The sequence below is a fragment of the Prinia subflava genome, chromosome Z (genome assembly GCF_021018805.1).
Source record: "Prinia subflava isolate CZ2003 ecotype Zambia chromosome Z, Cam_Psub_1.2, whole genome shotgun sequence".
Classification (NCBI taxonomy): Eukaryota; Metazoa; Chordata; class Aves; order Passeriformes; family Cisticolidae; genus Prinia; species Prinia subflava.
In genome coordinates, this window is record NC_086283.1 from 90,468,953 (window position 1) to 90,491,811 (window position 22,859).

Below are 22,859 nucleotides of genomic sequence, written 5' to 3' on the forward strand. Positions count from 1 at the left end.
GGACTGTCTTTGCTGGGCTTTGCACTGGCACCCAGCTGCAGCCACATGGTTACTTGACTCTTCCAAAAAAGAGTATTAGTTAACAAAAGACTAAGGAAGTGCAGAGCAACTCTTCCAGCTTTGCTTTTTCCTTCCAAGCCTTCAGCTTCCTTCCCAACCCAAAACTTCACTAGTCTTTGAGAAAAACATCTGGTATGACAGAGACTGAGTGCACTGGGGCCAACATTTAAATTTAAGGTGGCTTTGATTAGATTCCAAAATGCCTGGCATAAGAGTTACACCACAGGACCATTCAAAGAGGTAAAGAGCATACTATGTTTCTGCTATTTTAGGAGAACCTTTGACACCAGCCTATGTCAGAGCAGAGTGTGAAATAGTGAGGACCCAAATGATCATCCCACCACTGCAGGAGTCCATGTGTTGAAGCAGGCAGTACTTACCTTCAATGGACCCAGAAACTGGAGATTGTTGGGATGGGTGTTGTGCCCATGAGGATGTATTCAGACATCAGGATAGGCCAGCCATTCATCTCTCCCTTCCTCAAGATGAGGTGAGTAGATCTCTTTTCTTTGCTGCTGGTATTCATTTTTACTTTGTTCTTTCAGCAGGGCACTTCAGCTTGACAACACTTTACTTTGTCCTTGAGTTCATAATATTCAGACTTTAAGTCTGGTTAAGTATATGAATACTTAACCATTTAGCCATCATTTAAGGATGGCTTACTTTGAAGGCTTAATTTGAAGGCTTCCAAATAAACAACAGTACAATGATTTTCCCATGTATGGTTTTGCAATACTTAAACCATGCACCAGAAATGTTTTCTATTCACTTTGCCTTTTATTGTTACCTTAGTTACTTGTTAACCTACCATGAGCCGTCATCAAGACAGATCTCAGTCATTTTCTTGTAAAGCAAAACATTTGTGACGTTAATCTTCTCACAAGAGAGAGAAATTTGATTTCCTCAAGTATCTCTTCTCACTGTAACACTCTGGTTTAGGCTCCTTTCCTATTTCAACTATCTTTCAAACATGGACATCAGCATCCAAAAACTCTGTTTCATTTTGCTCTCATCAGTGCTGCATGGAGATAATACTTTCTTAAGCTACTGGAGCCAAGGATTATCCTCTTTGATTTAAAAGACTGGGCTGCAGATCAGGTTAAACTGATCAGCTTTTCTACTGTCATCTACATTCATGTGCAGTTCCTGTTCAGTGTCACTGATTTCAAGAAAGAGGAAAAGCTCCATTTTGTTGGGGTTTTTTTTGTCTTTTTCTTCAGATATGGTTATGTGTGAACGCAGTTGGAGGTTTTTCCAAAGTCCAATCTCCTCTTGCAACAAAAGTACAGAAAAGAAAAAATGGAGTCAGAAGAAGAGGGAGAAAAAAAATAACCCAACAACTAAGAGTACCACAGGAAGAAGAAAGGGAGGGAAAACTGTAGCAGGGTGTTAATAATATCTATCTTTGACAGTCACACAACATGTCTTAAAGCACAATTCCTCACTCTTGAAATATCTACACAAATATCATGTTACTAGGTTCCTTCTGTGTAGCTGTTTTATACTTTGGTCTTTCAATATATGAAACACTGTAAAATTCATTGAACTCTGAATTGTATTTCTTCCTTTCTGGGGTTTTTTTCTATAGGAACCACCCCTGTACAGCCATGCCATCTGCCTGTCTGCCTCCCAGCTCCAACTTCAGTGCAACATCCAACTTGAGCCAAGTTTGAGAGAGGTGCAACATTCTCAAAGATGCTAAGTTATTACAAGTTCATTCGAAAATTAGCCTCCTAAAAGAGGAAAGAAGCCCAATTTGACTCACCCATGGTGAGTCAAAGATAGACTCAACTCAATGTCTCTATTTGAAGAGGCAGCAGCCATCTGGCCAGTGTGTAGGCACATTTTGGCTGGTTTGTCAAGATACAGAATCACAGAATCACAAAATCACAGAATTATTGAGACTAGAAAAAATCTCCACACATACCTTTGACTGATCACATCTTGGAAGCTAGACATTGGTACTAAGTGCCACATCCAGTCATTTGTTGAACACATCTAAGAACAGTGATTCTACCACCTTCTCATTTTATATCAGCTTCCAATAAAAAATAATTTTTATTTACACTTGATGAGGGGCCTTTCATTTGACCAATACTGCCCCTAACTTGTTTGTGGCTTAGACATATTTAGCTCTTTGTATTGCTTTCAGATAAGTACAGAATTAAGTCTTGAAATGCATAGACCTCAGAAACCTCATAGGATGTCCCAAGGGATTCCGCACCCTTATGTTATTCTTTCCACACTCAAAAAGCAGCATTTAATAAAAGTTCATTCTGCAGCAAGTTTGGGCAGTGTTCTGTGAAGGCTCTTGCAGTTTTAAAAGCAAGTCAAAATAATATCTTGCAAGGTGGTTCCAAAACAGCAGGGGTCTACGAGTGTGATTTTGTGTTGTACTCATCCGAGAAAGAGACGCTACCATGGTGAAATCACATCTGGTGCCAGTTGGGCCCATTTATTGGATGTTAGAGAAAACAGTAGAAGATAGAGCAGCAATTGAAAAACAATCTGTCAAGACAAAGAAGACATAGTTGAATATAACCCATCAAAACTTGAAAACCAAGTAAGCATTATTGCAAAAGCAATGGGAAAATGTGTCTGTGAAGTAACTGCTGTGTAGCAGTAAAACGTCAGAAAATTTGCTTTGCCTGGGGCTGCAGGAATGTGTGATATGATTTCTGTGGGACCATCTATGTGAGAACTGAAAGTAACAACAAAAAAGAAGTGGTAAAACAATTAGAAAAGAAAAACCCTTGGTATTAACATCTACAGGTGGTTGTCTGGAGAAGAAAATGTATGCAATGCTTTTGTTGCAGAATACCTGAATACTAAGACAAAAACAGGCTGGGAGTCAGTGACTTTACATCAAAAGAAATTACAAATAAAAACAGCAAGGTAAATGTGTTAGATACAGAGCATTACACATCTGAAAAAAGTTTTCATAATAACTACTGATAAGGGCCTGGATCTGCCTGTGCCAAACAAAAGGAACAAGGTCTGTGTCATGAAAGAGAGGTTGGTTCCCAGCTGTGGGCTACAGGAAGGGCCCGTCTCCATTCCCCACAGACAGCCAGCACTCACCAGTCACTGACTCAGGTATCAGCTAAGCCAGCTCAGCAGCTCCCCCCAGAAGGCCCTGGAGGATCCTCCACAGGAAAACTTATTTTCCCATGCTTTTTGCACATAGCAATGGGAAAAGAACATCCATCTGGCTTACTGAAATCTTGACCCTGGTTCTCTGGAGAGCACCCTACATGATTTAGTGTCTCTTGCTCCTGCAGTATTTTTGCAAAGAGCCTGTGTGGCTCACAGGTTTGGACTCTTTTCTGGGAATGGAAGGGGACATTTTCTCAGTCAGAGACAGAAGGTTTAAATCTGGATTTCCCCAACATTACATGAATGTCCCAATTACCATCCTTTCCTAATCAAGCCAAGACTTTCCCTGAGTATATGGGATTTGTAGACCTAGTGGGAAGATGTAGGCTAGAGCTGGATCATTTGAGACCTTGAAATGCCAGTCCAAGCTCTCTACTCCATCACTCAGCAGATTGTAAATCCAAGGCAAGCCCAAAGAAAGGCCATTCTGATCTCAGCATTTTCCAGTGAGGCCAGGCACTCACTGTCAGGGCTTCTACTGGAGTGTTGAAGGTTTGGTGAATGCTGGTGTATGTCATCAAGTGCTGGTACAGTGATTTCAGGTCCTTGTTGTTCTTTAACCTCGGTGTGAAAGAGCTCACTTGATGTTCTTCCATTTTATTAGTGGCTTTGGCCAACCCATGAAATTTCAAATTTCACAGGCTGAGCAACATCCTAGTGCCAACAGTGCTTGCTCCCATTACACCCCCATGTGAGATCCCTTCTGAGTCAGGTTTGAAGGACCAAATTGACACAGAGTCAGTTCCAACCAGAGATGCTACAGATTTGCTGTGTAACTATCCATTTCTCCAGGATCCATTTTCTTTTCAAAGAATGTAGGAGTCCTGTTTGTCTGCCCTAAAAGCAAGAGAGGCCATGCCATTTCCTGTGTCTGTGGACTCTTCAAAGGCAGTTTGCAGAAACTTTGAGTCAGGCATCTCCCTGTTTCAGTATCACGTGCTTGTGCAGAACCTATGAGTCACTTTTGTCATCTACTCTAGAATGGGACAAAAAGTTGAGCTCAGAGAAATACTTTGTAAACATAAATATCTCCGAATAGAAAAACAACGTCCATTCCTTTACGGAAATTGTAAACCAGAAAATAAAACACCGTTTTGAGATTCTTGATGGATCCACTTTTTGTATTTCTTAAGCACATGCTGACAGTATAACAAACTGGATGATTTACCCACACAGCATCCAAACACATTTCCAGTTACAGCTGCTCTGCACTTGCTAAAGAAAGGCACTCAGTCTCAATGGACTCTGCATTGGCTGTACAAACAACTGGCTTCATCATTTTTACTTTATTTTGTTTATTGTATCAATAGCTAAGAAATAAACAGGTTTGTGTCTTGCATACCAGAAAAGAGTATGAAGACAAGAAAAATTCTTCTATTTATTTCAAATTATTCTACAGTTACCCATGCATAGCAGAGTTGGTGTGGTTTTTTCCAAAGCAGTAGGAGTTGGACAAGTTGCCAACAGCAGCCATGCTATTCCTTGAAATACACTTCTCAGCTCCAAGAGTTCACAAATATTTTCAAACATTTGAAATATTAGAAACTTTCTGTTCCAAAATCTATGCATGGAAACATTTTCTCATTGAACTTTCCCATAAAATAAACACATATTGGTGATTTGTGGCCAATGAGCAATTAAATCACATAACAGTTCCTTAACAGAGACAAGTGAATTCCTAGGCAGTCAGACTTGTTAAAGAAAATGACAGCACCCACAAAGAAGAATTACTTAAAACTATTACTGAGATAATGGGCAAAACTGCATTCAGTATGTACATTCATCCTATACAGACTGTAGCTCTAAAGCCTGGGAGGAGATTACAACTATTCCAGTATCTGACAGAGGTTCTGATATAAGTGCTTATATATTATTCTTCTGTGTTTGTGTCAAAAAAGGGGTTTAGGTTTTTTTGTGGATTTTTTTGAAGGAAGTTAAAATTCTAAAGCAGAACAAAGCTATACACATTTCTTAGCAAAGTACAGCCCTCTGCTCACAGCAGCCAGCCTGAGACCTCCCCAGCAGGGTGGCAGCAGGGCATCTGTGAAACCAGATCGGGGTTCCACTTCCTGACAGCCCCTGAGAGCAACTCCTTCCTCTGCAGCTGCACTGAAGATGCAGGAGAGGGCCCCTCTCCAACAGCGGGAGGAGTGCAGAGAGGCCAGGCAGTGAAGGCTCTCGCCCTCTGTCTGTGCAGCAGCCTAGTGGGACACGAATTAAATAGGCTGCTAAATGTCCAAGGTCTGCCAAGCACAGCACAGGCTGAGCTCGGTGTTGAGGGAACAAGCTGCTGCTTCCTGAGCTGTGGAGTCACAGAGAGGGACCATGAACCCATTTTACAACCTTTCAGGCATTCTAGGGAACCCATGAAATGGAAATGGGTTTGAAGTGCCTTTAAGTTTAAATTGCGGGTTCAGATTAAAGTAGGCCATTACAGAGATCAGTGGTGACCAACCATTATCCCCCTCCTTGCTCCTGAATGGCATGCACAGAAGTACTGGTTTTCTGAGGGCAGATCCCATGCTCACAACCAAGGAGATGTCTCTGAATCCCAGAAAACAGCACCACAGGAGAGACTAAATGAACCTAAGTGCTGCAACCAGGAACAAGGTGATTTTGGGAAGGAAAATGGGTACTCACTGATGATTACAGCATTACTAGAAGTGTATAGGATTTTAAATGGCTAATACAGATTGAATGAGACAGTCAATGGAGAAGGCAGTTGTTTGTTCTAGTTGATTCATCCCACTTCTTACTTCTACACCTGACTTAACCTTATCCTAGTGATTTTCAACAGTATTTTGTGCAGCCATGTGTAAATGAGATCAGCTCTCCAGATACACTAATTTCTTTTAAGGATTAAGCTCAGGTCCATATTTGTCTCTGTAGTTAGCTCTGTGAACAAAATCAAGACCTCTGTTGTCCTACTTACAAATACCTTTCAGTATCTGCAGATTACGAGATTTACCATTAATCATTAACTGCTTCCAATTAATATAATCAGTCAAAATCCAAAGCAAGTTCATCCTATTCCTTTCTGCACTTTGACCAAGACACTAGGAACACTACAACTCTATTTTTAAGGTAACACTCATGCCAACAGATCTAACATCTGAATTACACCCTAGGCAACTTAGCTCAAGCAGTCTGGGTGGTGGTTATATAAAGAAGGATTTTAGTGATCTGATCCGATGAACTCCACAATTGGACTTCTTGAACAAACCTTCTTAAGTCAAAATTCAAAATGTTCATGCCATAGATGATTTATTGCTAATAGAAATAATAGCTCTTGTCAGCTGCAGAGGGAAACAAAAGAAAAGGCAAACTGTGCTTCTAGGTCTTGACACTCATCTCTAAGCAAGACTTTCCCTTCTAGTAGGAGCAAAACTCACCTTGATGCTTTCTCTTCCCAGGCAGAGTGACGGATCATAGCCTGCTTGCCTAAGGCACAGGCCAGCACATCAATTTTGCCTTTCAAACAAACCCGTGGGTCTGCCTCCAAATGACCTTCCCATTTTTAGAAACACCATCTAATCCCAGCAAGCTTGCCTCTGCAATCCTCCTATATCCCCCTGCCTCTCTAACCAATCCCTTCCTCAGCATTCACTGCCTGCAAAGCAGATTCCCGGGGGCTTTGCATGTTTCAAAACAACATCCTACGCGCCTCTGCCTTAAGAGATTCAATTTCATTGATATGTACTTAAATGTCTACACTTGTATATGAAATGCAAGCTCTTGATTACTCATTTTGAATTCTCTCGAGAATTTCCTCAGCAATGTGCTTTCATACACCACATCTTGTACCTGTGCAAGATAACTGGAGCAAATCCCTATGATCAGCCACATTTTTACATTTTCATCTACTGCGTCTGTTCTTGCAAGGAGTTCTGACACTCCCATCCCAATGCCCAATCTGCTCCTCCTTTGTTTTCCCCAATAAATTTATGTAAACTAATGCCCCTCTCACTGTGAAGTCATGCAAATGTTTTGCAGCTAAAACCTCCCTCTGCAAATAACTTCATGTCTAGCAGTTCCTACCAGCACGTATAAAGCATTTCCACAGAAACAACCAAGCAGCAAGACTGGAAATGAGGAAACGATCAAGTAAAGCAAGCATTTCACCATGCAGAATCTCCCTACAAACAGAGGTGAAAATATAGATTTCACCAGTTGCAATGAAAGAACATTTTGTTCTGGGACTGCATTTGGGATATGCAAACCCTGGCACGAATAATTTAGCTTGAAATGAGTGAAGATAAATAATTATAGTTTCCATTGAATATGCCAGGACAATTATTTTCAGCCTGTTTAAAAATATTCACAGAATGTACTTCAGCATAGCACCACAAGGACTGACTTGAAAAAAGTGGTGCAAAGCAGATTGGAGGCCACGTAAGTAGACTCTCTGCTGAATTTGGAATCGTAGAAGGTAGCAGAGGCTACAGCAGGAAAAGTTGTAGCTGGCCCTCACCCATATTTTAATAAAAGGAAAATGTAAAGGGCTTATCACCATTTCTGTCCTAGTTTCTCTTCTTTCCAAACTAGCATTTTCTGAGGTGCAGGAGGGGGACACAACTCACTACTGCTGACAGATTTCTGTGCACAGGGCACTGATTCATGGTGTATGGGAAGCTGCTCCCCAGGGCCACCAACATTTCTGACATCCCAAGATGAAGTTCCTCACCTCAATGTACAGGAACAATTACAGACTAGCTAACTTCTAACTGAGAAAAAAAATCGGGTTGAACGGTGCATTTGGTGTAAGGCTAAAGTGAGGGGGTACGGTTGATCAAGATGAAAATCAAAGAATAAACAGCACTAATGTATTAACATATTTAAGAACTTTATACTTTAAAATCAGCTGTAGTTAAATAACAGAAAATCCTTCGCAAAAAAACCCCAGTGCAGTCCTGTTGGAGCAAGTTCAAATCAATGCATTTATTTTGATATTACATTCCTGCAAGTGCTAGACATAGCCAGGTTAGGTGAACCTGATGAGATGTCTCTCCTTTTCCAGCCACACACACTGAGCCACACTGGGCTCAGGCCAGCAGCCACCTCAGCATGTGCAATTTAAAAAATACAACATCAGAAAACTCAGAAGAATGCCGTTACTGGCACTGGGATTCTCTTGTGTCTCTGCACTTCACAGGTCTTTAAAGAAAGCACAAAACATTAAGTGGATAGATTATAAACAAAAAGTTTATTGATTTAATATATGCTTTCAAGGCACTTTGATGTTGCAGTTTAGAACTCCATTTGGTAAAAAGGGGAATCCTTCAGAAACTCCATCTTCACTAAATAAAATGCACAACTTCAAGGCCAAGGCAAACAACCAAAATATTCAAGCCAGATTCTGATCATAAAATATGTGCGTTCCTATAATCTCAAAAGAATCCATAAGCACAAAATGGGCTGGGTTTTTTTGCATTTTCTAGATTGACTGTAATTTAGGAAACCCAGTATAAAATTCATCCTAGCCAGATTTATCATCTCAAACCTGGACTAGCTAAGCCAGAGCAGACTTATCTATATTAAATATCTATGTATGAACAAGAGAAACACTCCTCTGCCAAAGACTATTCTGCATTGTCCACAGGGAAAATTTAACACAATCAGAGTTTTTATTTGGGTTTGTTTTTTTTTTTTAATATAGGGGTTCAGAGTGGGATTTTAAAGCTAAATGCATATGCAGTTATCATTTACAATATTGCCTCTGCATTTTGCATTAAACCAAACCGATTAACAATAAACTTACATTCATATAAAGTTTTCATGAAAACATTTCCATTATATGGCAGGCACTTTGGCACAGTTGTCTCACAGCAGCAAAAACTGAGGAAGAAAACTGAATGCTGGCACACTTCCCTAATTAATTAGGTGTTAAGGCTGATTTTAACTATAAAAACAAAAACAAAACTGAAAAAAATCCTCAATGCTTTAAAAATTGAGCAGAATGCACAAGATACAATCCCATAATGGCTAATATACTAGAAATAAACACCTGTTGTCAACTAAAACCATATTGGAAACAGCGCAAGACTCCAGCACCTTATGCTAAAGCCAAAAGAGCCAGCACAAATTCCACCACCTTTTTTGATTTTGATGTAGTACTTTATTCTCCTAGCATGCTTGAACTCAAGAATGCCCATTCAGTTGTGGAGTTATAACTGCACTGCAGTTTTTGTGACTGTTATGTCATGGTCTCATTTTTTACATCACCAGCACTACATAAGCCCTATGTTCCATCTCCACCACACACTGAACAACACAAATTTAGGCACACCTGTCTTTACACCAATACACTTCGCAAAATCTCATAAAGAACACATTTCATTTCTGTGTATTTGTTCACCCTGTCACAAGCTGACAGTGTGGGTTTTGTCACCAGACTCCAGGAGCTTTCAGCAGTGCACTATTTTGATATCAAACTGTAGGCATGCTGTTTGTGGGATTTGGAGCACAAAGTGTCTTTTGCTGTTGACAGGAAGATCTCAGAGCTAGAAAAATCCATGGTAGGTTTCTTCATGTGTTAGTAAAGCACTGAGATCAAAATTATTTACTTCTCCCTGGAGTGTGGCCTGGAGAAAGTGTAAAGGGATCAGATTGCTGCTACTGTCTAGGAGGCATTGGAGGCAGGCTACATCTGAGAGCTGGGATCTGGAGGAAGCTGATGTCAGCTTGGTGTTGGTAGAAGGGGTCCCAGGAAATGGCAAGAGACACACAGCTGCACCTCCATGAAGGGTGGAGGGGTGTCCCTGTGGTGGCTGGCAACACCACCTCTCTGGCTGAGAGTCACTCCAAACAGTCCCAGAGATGTCCTTTGGGAATGCAGAAAAGGCCCACCACAGATGTACAGTGATCCGCCTGAGACACCTGAACACCCAGAGCTCTCTACACTGATCACACACTTGAACTCACACACTGGCATCAGGGAAGATACAGCAGTGTATGACAAGGTTCTAATACATTTTAGTCTGAACTTATGGAGGATTCATACCTTTAGTTTCTAATGTTCTAATAACCAGCTGAAGATGTGGCTTGTTTATTTTCCACTGACATGGACTAGGCTTCTTGAAGTAGGCTCTAAAAAGTGCACCACAGCAGAGGTGGTGAAGATGAGGACTACCCCCACGCCTGTGAGCTCCTGTGTCCAGCTCCCAGAACACAGCAGTAAGCACAGCTTACATCTGGCCCTCCTTGTGGGTGAAAATTTCCCATAACTGCAATCTACAAATGACAGAAACACACTTAATCATCAACAATTTAAAAAATCATCCAAAACAATGTAGAGTGAAATGAATAGCACCAAGGATCTTGAGGTCAGTAAATCCATCCAATAAAAGCAAAAATGGCAATAGCTAAATAAAATCAGGCCTACATAAAAATGGTATTCCAGTGTTTACTGAGTGCTGAGACTGCTAAGAACAGTGTTTTTATAAAGAGGCTGTATGGAAGCTGTAGCAATTTAAAAGCAAAAAATAGATGAGGAGTTCACTGTTAATAAGAGACCGGTTGTGACCACAGCACCATTTCCTTAAAGTCAGTTCATTTTTTGTAGTCAATCAGCATTTTGTTATTTGTTCTCAGTGGAAATAAAACTGGGCCTTAACTGGAGACTGCACATCACTACTGAGCTTGGATTTCCAAAAATAGTGAAAAACTCTCTTTGCAGAGAAATTATTGCACATTTTATCACCAGAGCAAAGTTGGAGCACAGCAGTACTTGGTAGTAGTACATAAAGCATATTTGTTCAGTGCTCTGGAAGATGAAGGGTAAACTGTGAAATTTCAGAAGAGGATGCATACTACACTGCAGGATGGCTTCTGTCAGTAGCTCCAGGACACATGACAGTATGCAGCGCAGGACTTGATTCTACTGCCATCTGCTTGAGTACATAGACTCAAAAGAAACCTGTGTTTGCTTCACTGAAAGCAGAATTTACCCCTTTTTTCAGGAGCAGGAAATTTTATGCACATCCAGACATAATCTAAGCCTAAAGGTAATTAAGCAGACAGGTTGACTGACAGACACTCAGTTTTTGCCATGTGGAGTAGAGGTAAAGGATGTATTTTACCAGTTTTCATACACTAAAGGCTAGAGTTCAGTATCCAATAAGTAAAAAAGAAACCAAAAGAACAAACAGCATCTCACACTATTCCACCAGAATCCTTATTCACTGCTGTATTGTTGTTGCTGAATTGAATTCTGGATATCCAATTCAGTGATCTGTCAAAATATTCACAGTTTTGTTTCTTTAGTATTGTCCTCTGAACAGCCTTCAGGTCAAAATTACATTATTGAAATTAGCACCATGGAAAAATTATTGAAACAATTTGAAGTTCTTCAAAGAGAAGTAGTGATTCAGAAGGAATAAAAGACCTTTATAGCAAAATTAGGGGTTTTTTTAAAAAGAACACAATAAATTCTATTAAAAATATATAATCCATGACAGACCATTCTATTTTATCTGTCATGGGAAAAAAACACTGTATATATGGGGTGCACTCAAAATCCATGAGGACAAATTCCCCACTGAATTAAGTGAGAATTTTGCTGACATAGCAACTGCAAACCTTCTATTATGGCCACTGTAATCAGTATGATTATCGTTATCATTATTTCATGTGTATTTAGATTTCATCTAACACACAACGTATCATCTGACCTTTATAATAATGAGTGTAATAAAGAACAAAGTATATGTCAACAATATATATTCACTTTTCCATACTACATCAATTAGCATGACCAAAACTGGTGTAACTATAACCAGTACTGATTGCGCTTCAAAGTCGGGTTTGTCCTCCGACAATATTGGATCATTTCAGGGTCAAGATTTAAAAAGCTGTTTTTCAGATACCTTTCTGTAGTTGGAGAAACCACAGTAGGAAGCAGCTGTTCATGTTTTACTGCCACAGATGTTGAACCTGTACTTGTCTCAGTTCCTTTCAGGAGTGGAGTCACTGTGACAGTGGGCACAGTCAAGCTCCGTTCCAGGCATCGATCTGTACTACTGAGGACTGCATCTGTTTGACTTTTGACTGAAGGTTTTGTCTTCTCTTTCTTCTTACACATGAGCAAAATGCACACAGAAGTAACAGCAACAATGAGCAGCACAGACACCAGGACCAGGGGGATAATGATGTACCAAGGGTTGCTTTCACTTGCCTGCTCTCTGGGACTCCTAGCATTAACCTGGTTTGTAGGCTTCAACTCCACAGATGCAGTTGTTCCCACTGCCTGATTCAGCAATGGACTTCCCTCATGCAGGTTTTCCCAGTGATTCTGCCCTGGCCATATCGTTGGTTCACTCTTCTGTGGTGCTACTGCAGGCTCTTCATTCTGTGAGGGGGATAGTGCTGCATCCTTTGAGGTAGAGTGAGTCTTGAAAGTGGTTGTGCTGGTTACAAAGGGCACTTCTGTTGTTAAACCCTGCACAAGTGGACGACTGTGTGGCACGATGGAATACTGGAAACAGCCAATAGCAGGCTGCACAGCATCTGCCCTGAGTATAAATGTAAATGAGTCATTCAACAGATCGATGCCTGTCATATTTGTGTCTATGTCTAGCAGCAGAACACCACTATCAATGTCAGCCTGGGTGAACACCTGAATATCTTCAAACACTGCATCATCCACAAATCTTTTCTTTACAATCCTTCCGTGAGAAGGAGGCACTATCACTTCAAATCTAGGATTACTGTTTGTCAAATTGGCTAGCTCAGAAGCATCCAGGTCACTGCTTCCAAATTTATAAGCTGCTTGATTTGAAATCTGGAGGTCAGATATGATTTGTACTAAAGGCTTCACTGTGATGTTCAGCACTTGTCCTGTTAGATTGCCTTCTGCAGTAAAAAGCATAAACTCCAGTACTTCACTGGAAGCAGTGAGATTTGTCAGGTGGTAAGAGAGCCTTCCAGAGTACAAATCTGCCTGCTCAAATTTAGTAACCTGCTCATTTCCAATCATGAGGTGCCCATATTTGAGTGGCTGAGTTATTTCATACATGATATTAGTGCTTTTTCCATTTGTGACAGCTGAAAGCTGAACATCAGTGATAGTGACAGATGTCTGGCCCTGTGGCAGAACAACATCAGTAAGGTTGACTAGGACAAGTGCAATTGGTATGACTTCAAGACTGAACAGTTTGTATAAAGGGCGATGTTTACCATCAGTCACACTGAAATAAAACACCCCAGAAGATGAACTTCCATCCTGTACAAACCAGACTTTACCACTGTCAACATCAGCTTGTGTGAAATCTTTTATAGAGACATTGAGATTGCTTTCCATTGCTAAGTAACCATTATTGGGGTTGCTAATAATGGTGTATTTCAGCTCAGCTGGGGCATTATCTAAGTCTTCAACTTTCAGATTCTCTGCCCCCAGCACTGACACATCTCCCTGCAGGACTTTTAAGTGCAGCCTTTTAGTCTTCAGTTCTGGAGATTGATCATTCACTGGGAAAACAGTGATATTAAACATCTCCTCTAAAACTTCACTATCGGGCTTTTTAGCAGGCTTGCTCTTTAGGTTTAACCAAACAGCAAAAGTGAAATTGTCATTTAGAGATTCAGAATTATCATGTATGTACATGATTCCAAATTTGTCCAGTACATATTGGGAGAAGTTAGGCTTTTCATGGGTAACGTTTCGTTCTCCAACAACAATCATGCCATGTTGAGGTAAAGACAGAACCTGATACCAGACTTCATACATGGAGCGCTGTACATCAGGTAGCTTAATCAACAGGTTTGAAGCATCTAAATTTGTTCTGTTGATTATTACTCTACCTCCTTCCTGGACTACGACACCTGGCAGAAATGAAAAGAGAATCTTAGAAACTGAACATTTTATAGCTGCACTATTTCAGAAACTACATATCAAACAGTGATGATGCTCAAAAAATTTTCTCCTTTGTGGTATCCTTGATTTCCACATGATAAAAATATATTATTGCTACTTTTAAAATACAATCATATATAAGAGACAAGATTTTTGACTGATGTATACACTAAGATTAAAGAAACAGCAGTATTTCAAAGCTTCTGATAGTGTTTTTCATCTACCGTTATAGAAAACAAAGTACCTTCTACAGCAGTAGGAAGCATCAAACATATGTAGCTATCTCATTTCTGCGGGTGCAGTGAATGCAGCTTTCCAAGCTATTACCCAACAGTATTCAGTGTCTCAGAAGTATTCTGGTCACTGCTTACCGAAGAGAAAGAAAGTGTTGGATTTCTTTCACTCTTCATGGACCTCTGACAGATCCAAAACTATTCTGAGCCCAAACAGTGAAGCTTTTTTACCTGTATTTGCTAGAAGACGACTATTCTGATCATGCCTGTCAATCTCATATGAAATGAGAACATGGAACATCTGGATATCCAGAGCTGATGGTGGAGAGGAGACAGTAAATGTAAAGAAATCTTCTGCACTCCAGTCAGCTGACTCAGCATGTAAGTGTTCATACATGATCACACCTTCATCAACCTGTTCCAGGTAAAGAGAAGACACACATGTAAGGGTACAGTGACTATAAATAGAGGAGTGTTAAGGACAGAAAAAATACCTTGAGAACATTGTTCAAAGACACCTTTGTACCTTAGTCCATGCACAGTGTATAAAGAATCACAGAATTGATTAGATTGCAAAAGACATGTAAGATCAGACCCAAATGTTAATCCAGCACTGCCAAGTCTGCCACAAAACCATGTCCCAACTTCCATATCTACACGTTTTTTAAATTTCCAGGTTGGTGATTCAACCACTTTTTTGGGCAGTCTGGTTCAATACTGGGCCACGTTTCACATGAAGAAAGATGTCCTGTAATTCCATTTAAAGCTCCCCTGGCACAGATTGAGGCCATGCCCTCTCATCCTACTACTTGTTACTTCGGCAAAGAGGCCAATCCTCATCTGACTTCCTTTCAGAGAGGTGTACAGAATTATAAGATCTCCCTTGAGCCTCCTTTTCTCCAGGATGAACACCCCCAGCTCCCTCAGCTGCTGCTCCCAGCCCTGGTGCTGCAGACCCTTCCCCACTGCCCTGCCCTTCTCTGGACTCACTGCAGCCCCTCAGGGTCTGTCCTGCACTGAGGGCCCAGCCCTGCACACAGCACTCGAGCTGTGGCCTCACCAGTGCCAGCACAGGGGACAATCCCTGCCCTGGCCCTGCTGGCCACACCACTGCTGATCCAGGCCAGGATGCCCTTGGCCTTCTTGGCCCCCTGGGCACTGCTGCCTCATGTTCAGCTGCTGGCACAGCACCCCCAGGTCCTTTCCAGCCCCTCTACCCCAGCCTGTGGCCCTGCCTGGGGCTGTTGTGAGCCAAGGGCAGGACCTGGCACTGGGCCCTGTTGAACCTCACACTACTGGCCTCAGCCCATCAATTCAGCCTGTATGTACACAGATTATCCTACATTTCTCTTTCTCTTAAGATGGACATTGTGTTACCAGATAAACAGCTGAAAGTAAGTGAAACTGGGCATGAATGCTTAGTAAAAGCCTTACATGAAGAGCAGAGAGATATATAACACTGAGAAACTGTCTCAAACCAGCAATGGTAATGGTGATCATGTGCTCAGATTGACTCACTGGCACTATATTTTTAGTTAATCAGAGCATCATATGGCTATAGTTTTCTTTATAAGGACAGTAGCAGAGCAGGATTACTTGTCTACAAGCATATGAAAGGCTGAATGCTGGAGAAGGACGTTGATGCAGTTATTTCCTGCAAATAGCAAAAGATACTTGGTAAGAGACTAAGAAAACCAGAAGGAAGCATAATGACCACTGATATTTACTCTCACTTTTAAGCAAAAAGTTGATGGAACTACGTAGTGGAAAATTTCTACATCACAGCAAGACGGGGATTCCTAAAAGACAGGAAAGAATCTGATTTGCCCTATCCCTACCTGCACTGACCTTGCAGATCATCATCCTCAAGGAATCTAAGCAGTCCACTGTGAGTAATTAAGCTTCAAAATACTGCAAGATACTGCAGTAAATCTCCAAAGAAACAAACGCACATAACAACATAAAACCATTTATCTCTTTACACCCCAATGCAAAATACAGTATTTTCAGATTATTTCTCATGAGCTGGAACTACACCTGAATTTTAAGATCAACACTGTAATACATTGGAACTGTAACAGAATTCCTAATGATAGCAAGACTAGAACATTTACTGAATCTTATCCAGTAGATTCAGCATCTGGCCTGCTTGATTATTCACTCACTGGCCTGGAGAGATGACAGTTACACCTATTAAATCCTTGGCAAATTCCCAGGCAACCACTGACCTCACCCGCACATGTTAGTTTGTAATTGCCAGAGAGACCCCTGTCGAGATGGTGCTCGTTTTAAATTTACTGTTTTAACATACCGCTCACACCCTGCAAACACCTTGAAGGGACTCATTTATACAGTTTTCTACCACATATGCTTGAAAGATGTGAAAAAAGAAAACAAAACCCCTCTGCTGTTATCACAGATGAAGCATTTTAGCAGTACAGAATCTGAGGTGTGAATACAGAGAGACTGAATCCTGAAATTACTGGAACAGCCCACACTGAGATCACTACAAAAACAGGGCTTTCAAGGTCATTTTTATCAGCAGCCTCAAAACCATCCCATTTTTTCTCTAAAAATTTTATACTGATGTGATAAAATCTTTTATGCATATCTTCAGGCTTCTGTTTTCCCTATACCAATTTAATTCTTAATGGCCACTATAGGACAAACAAAAAAAATAGTAAAAGGATATGTTAGTTCTGGGTAACTTTCCAAAATCTCTTAGGACTTCAAGCTGAGGACAGCGAATTTTTGTAACAAATACAGGCACAATAGACATCCTTCAAATTCAGCAGTGTTTAGTACCAAGCTTAATTGGTTGGTTGTTTTGAGGTTTTTGACTGCAAATCCATTCTAATGTCTGGACTAAGAACAGAATGGAATTGGTGAGGATTTCTGTGTTTACCTCTGCTATGACTCTGTATAATGAAGAAACTGTGCTTGCTGCAAGATGAAAAGACTTCTAAGATATCATAGAAAGTACTGCAGAGAAAAACAAAAAGCAAACAAACATTATGTTGAAAAACTCCTGTGTTACTCAAGAGTGTTTAATGTGCAAGTAATTTTCTTATATTATGTTAACAACATCTGTTCAAGAAAAATGTCTTGGAATGAAATAGTAATTTCTGTTTCTTCTGGGTTGTTTTTTTTTTTCCCTTTGGCAACAAAGCAATAAACCACAGGGCATACGGAAGAGTTCAGCGCCCCAGCAAAAGGAATAACTACTTTTCCAAAGTGAAACTTCAAGTTCCTCAACACAGAACTAAGTCAATGAAAACCCACAGACCTACACTAATGCAAAATTTTTTTTCAATTCAAATGAGTTTTACAAGCCTATTACCAAACAGAAACTAAATGCTTTAGTCTCTGTTACATAGAAAATGTACAATCTTTTTAACATAAATGCAATTTTCTTCACTCATACTTAACTCCCTGTGATTACAACACAGTGGACTGAAAGTTTACTTAGGATCCCTTTTCTGTCCCTTATATCTCATTCTCTACCAGAATAAATAGCAAGCTTGTTTGGATACTTGAATTCCACCTGCAAGAAGTCATTTAGCTCTACTTGTTTGAAATTAAAACGGCCAATAGAAATATCTCCAACAGACAAGAAAAACACAGATATTATTTCAGCCCAAAACCTTACACAATTTACAAAGTTAAAAGGAAAGTTAGCTACACATCAGTAAAAAGTATAGCTACAGAGAGTAAGTGACATGTTCTGACGTGGTACTGTCCAATAAACACACATAATGGTCATAACCATAGGCAGAAAGAGTGACACTTCAAAACCTTAGCTGAAATATTTTCTGTCTAACATGCTTAACTGTTTCATCTAATACTCACATTTTGGGATAAGAAGGGTACAGTGTCATTACACAATTCATCTCTTTCATGAAACAAGACAAAACTCAGTAACTTTTGAAACAAGACCAATAACATAATGGGATTACAACATGTTTTTTTATGAGAACCATTCTGTGTTCAACTTGATTTGTAAAATCCAGGTGGAGACCCATTCCACAACTGTCCTTGGTCAGGTTGGTTCAAAGTCTAATGACAACAAATAAAAATGTCAATCCTTTTTCCAGGTTTTACTGCCCAAGTTTCAAATTCCGGCCAATAGATTTCCTTATTCCTTCATATACAAAATCAAATAGCTACATTTAGAATCTGTAAACATATGTTTTCCCATTAGCAAAGTCAGAAGATTGACCCCTTTTATCTCCCTCACTTCAATTTTATGAAAATAGATTATTGCATGATAGTTATATTCAGATTCTGCACAAAGACAAGTAATTCCTTCTGCAAAATAACTTTTCCATCAAGTTATATAAGCTGCCACATTTTAGTCATTCAGTAAGAGAACCTGTATCACAGTTAAGATACTTCAAACACTTAGTACCACAGCCAATCCAATCAATAAAAGTCATCTTGGGGACACCCGTGAGGATTGTGTACAGCTGAAATGAATCTGATACTTGGACTTTTCTGGTCCTCCTGTCAAAAACTAAAAGCTTCCAACCTCTGACTGCTGGTTAATGGCACCAGAACAGCTCTTCTTGACAAATAGTGTTTCAAGCAAAACAGTGGGAATTGCCAAGACCCTGCTAGTATCCAAGCAGAGGGAAACAAAGGCTCCTCTTGTGTTCATTACTAGACGCCAGATATTTAATGACATAGCAAATCTGGGTGATTGCACTGATGGGTCACATATGCCTAGTTACTTAACAGATATAAATGGATTATGCAAAGAATGAGCAACTGAGATGCCCTCTGAAGTAACAATCTAACCCTCAACTAGTTGTTATAAAGTAAATGCTTACCATAGACTGCGTAAAACTGAAGATTTCCTGTGTAGTATCATCAGAATCTACTCTGATCAGCCTTCCAAGTTTTGGGGAAGTTACAACCACAAAAGTTATAGTTCTGTTTCCTGCATTGGTCACATCATTGGTTACAGCTTTCAGATCATGTTGTGAAATAGGTTTCCTGGAACCTAAAAAATGTCAAGAATAGGAAGAAGATTTACAACAGCATTTTTTTCCAAAAATCAAAGTTTTGTATGCACAACTCACATGCTCATGAAGGTATTCTACTTAGCATTTTAATAACATTTTATAGGATCAACAGGGTTACTCTTTGTCTAGTTACCTCCTGGTTACAACCCTTCGACAGCTTTTTCAAATAAAAAGCCCATTAGTAGAATGCACCCTTGCTCAAAAAATGCAAAAAACACAGTTCTCTTCCACACACTTAATCGCTAAATACTGGCTTCTGCAAAAACTACTCAAAGTATTGAATAGAGCATGTATAAGAAGTTCTGTTTCTACATCACGTGTCTAGAACTGAATTCAGACTCCAATGCTTTTGGTATTCCCAGTTCCCACAGAAGACATAAGTGATTTGACTGACAGAAGCCTCAACACAGCCAAGTTTCAACACATAAACCAAAATGAATCATTAACAAAAGTATGCTTTATCAATATGAAATAGGATTTTCATTAAATAAAATTAAAACATAAGTACTGAATTTAAAAAAAAACTATGAAGAACACCATATAACAGAAATAACAGACTGAAATGAAATAATGTATTATATATTAAGATAGATGGAGACTGAGTGGTAACAAAATCTTTTTAACACACAGCTTATTAAAGTTACTACCTTCTGCCTTAAAGATTATAAAGACCTTTCTGGCATTAGTCAAACCAAGACAATTTTTGACACAGCTCGGGCAGTAATTTCCTAAAAGCAATTAGTTTCCTAAAAAAAAATATATATATGGCTTCTTTTTGAAGCAGTTTCAAGGTATGCAATCAGCAAACTAAAATTTATGTTCAATGATGATTTTGGAGGAGGAAGATTCCCATCATCTTACTCTCCCTGTATCCCTACTTCTGCCTCCGTTTTCAGATTTTCTCTTCTCCTTGAGCAACAAGGTTACATACGTTTCAATACATATTTTCAAAGACTATATGGTACTTGAAGTCTGAATTATCAATCCATCTTAAATAAGGCATTATGTTCATACAAGAACATAACGTGTTCATACAAAATAGCACGTATTTTATATATATATATATATATATATATATATGCTATAATATTCAGAAGAAAAAAGTATGGTAAGGACAGTGAAGAATAGGGATGCTTCGAAAGCTGTTATTAATACCAGGAGTCTGCTTGTTCATGTCTGCTTGTGCTCTGGTTCAAGTAACAACTACTTTGAAACAAAGTTATTATCTTCTGTCTCTGCCCGTTTTCCCATTTTTACCTTCCCATGTCTCTCTGTATCCATACTGTTTTGAAAAGTGAAGGAGTCTCTCAGTCTGAGAAAAATTCTCTGAAACAATATCTAATTCAACAAGTTTCACTCCTCCTCCTCTTCCTTCTTTTCCCTTTTTTCTGTGACAGGGAGGGAGGGAACCATGACCTTGTGTATACAGCAGATGTGGTGAAGAATGTACTGCTTGGCACAATAGTTAATCAGACCAAAGAAATCTGCAAATGTGGTTATTTATCCTGCTAGTTATGCAAATCAGGCCTTATTGCCTTAACAGAGAAGGACAGAATAACTCTAAAACATGGTCCCATGATGGAAGTTACTGCTCCAATTTCTCACGACCATACCAGGGTTATCACAACTCTGCTATCACACAGGGCCATGGGGAGCAAGGACAACTGTCACAAAACCCCCTCGATTCCTAACAGACCTGACTCACTCAGTGAACACCACAGTCTGAAAGACAGTCTAGAGACACAGACAACAAAGTCTATCGTGCACTTCTGTAAAATGGCATCCTCCCACAAACAGAACGTTCTCCTCCACTCACTTTTGACCTGAGAGTTGAGAACCTTCCCTGGCACCCACAGCCGTTTTCTGGTCTGACACCCCAACAGGGAGAGGAATGATATTTGCCAGCCAGCAGACTGGGTGAAGGAAAATGAAGTGAGAACACTGCCTGTGTGTTCCCAATCACAGAAGGTCACAAAAACCCCACCCAAGCACAGGGGACAGGAACAGAGAGATGAGGAAGACAAGAACAGGTGACACTGAGTAGGGCCAAGCTAATCGACTCGAGTAGAGTGCAACAGCATAAAGCTGGTGCCTAATAATTTTGTTACACATTTTTACGGCCTACATTCAAGATTTGGAAAATGCTTTGTTTGGCATGAGCATTCTCCCTATCACTGCTAAACAGTTATGAATCATCTCATCTACAGACTGATTGACAGCTTCGCTTCCAATTAACTACAAGTCAGGCTTACTCTTCTCAGAGAAACTCAGCTCATTTCTTGTTTGAGCCTTCCCGAAGAAGTAAAAACTCCCACTGCACATACCTAGGATACAGCAGAAAAAGCTAATATATCTAGTAGCCAATTTTCTGAGTATGCTGAATAAAACAAGCTTCTGTTAAAACAGAAAAAAAATCTATAAATTATATAAACAGATCTGGTATACCCAACACAAAAGAGACAGCTCTTCATGCTCTTATAAAATTGCAGAACAATATGCTTTAGAGAATAGTTTACACCTAGTCATGAAGACATGGTAAATTCTTCACAATAAATTTGATTTTTACTACCCCAGAGAGATTTCTCAAGCTGGCTCAAAATTAACCTTTCTTAGTTGTGCTAGAAAATTTAACAGGACACTGTCTGTTGTTTTTATATATATTAACCATTTGGCACTCTCATTGTTGTAATAGTCATTTCATGATGGCAAAGTGCAGCTGAAAACCATACAGCTCCAGAATGTCTCTAAAAAATACCATAAAGAGAACACGTAAAAAAGCTAGTAACACTTTATAACATCTTAAAGGAATTTTGTTAATCCAAATTAGGTGAGAATTCAGGAAAAAAACTGCCATCTTGGATGAATATAGTTTGCAGTGCTGAAAGAAATATTGTATTTTGTAAACTGAAGAACTGATTGACAGCCTAGAGACTTTGCCTTCTATGGAAGTATTAGGCAAATTTTTCTTACAATTATCACTGGCTTAAGATAGAATTCCAGTAAATCTCTGTGCCCAAGGCAACCCTACACACCAAAACTGCAGGTTAATAAGCTTTGTAAGTGGATTTACGTGAATCCCATTTATATTGACTGAATTAGAAAACCATGCTGCTACAATCTTATTTTTTGTTGTCTGCATTTAAGTAGCTTTTGTTACAAACCTTGGTTTATGCAACTTATATTCAGGAAGTTTAAGAAGATAAAGTGCTCCTCTTCCATATCCAATTAAGAAATCAAGATAGAGATTACAACCTCTAGGACTCAGCCAGTTCTTAGTATCTCTCTGATTCTACAGATCAAATCCAGAGGGAAAAAAAAAAAAAAAAGAAGGCAGCACAAACAAAAGTGTGATGCCAGATATTGCTGAGAGAAAACTAATCTTTATTTCTCCTTTAATCCTGCAATAAATGTTATATTCCTAACTCAATGAGGGATAACTCTTTGACAGTGCAAAGGAGTAAATGGCTCTGATGAGACCTCTTAGCACATCAACTCCTTCAATGGTATGATTTAATTAAAAAAATACTCAGCTGCTGA

At 39.6% G+C, this 22,859-nt stretch overlaps 1 protein-coding gene across 2 annotated transcripts in view; it reads right to left on the reverse strand.

Annotated features, from left to right (window-relative positions):
- Positions 1-715: 715 nt before the first annotated feature.
- LOC134563872 (chondroitin sulfate proteoglycan 4-like) overlaps positions 716-22,859 on the reverse strand; it is a 44,953-nt gene continuing 22,809 nt past the window's right edge. The window contains exons 8-11 of one of the 2 annotated variants that reach the window (XM_063422262.1): positions 19,128-19,300; positions 14,530-14,713; positions 12,081-14,034; positions 716-2,568 (exon numbers count right to left, since the gene is read on the reverse strand). In XM_063422262.1, the coding sequence (XP_063278332.1) occupies positions 2,526-2,568; positions 12,081-14,034; positions 14,530-14,713; positions 19,128-19,300 (2,354 nt within the window). In that variant the 3' untranslated portion in view covers positions 716-2,525. The other variant, XM_063422261.1, reaches the window with a different exon arrangement.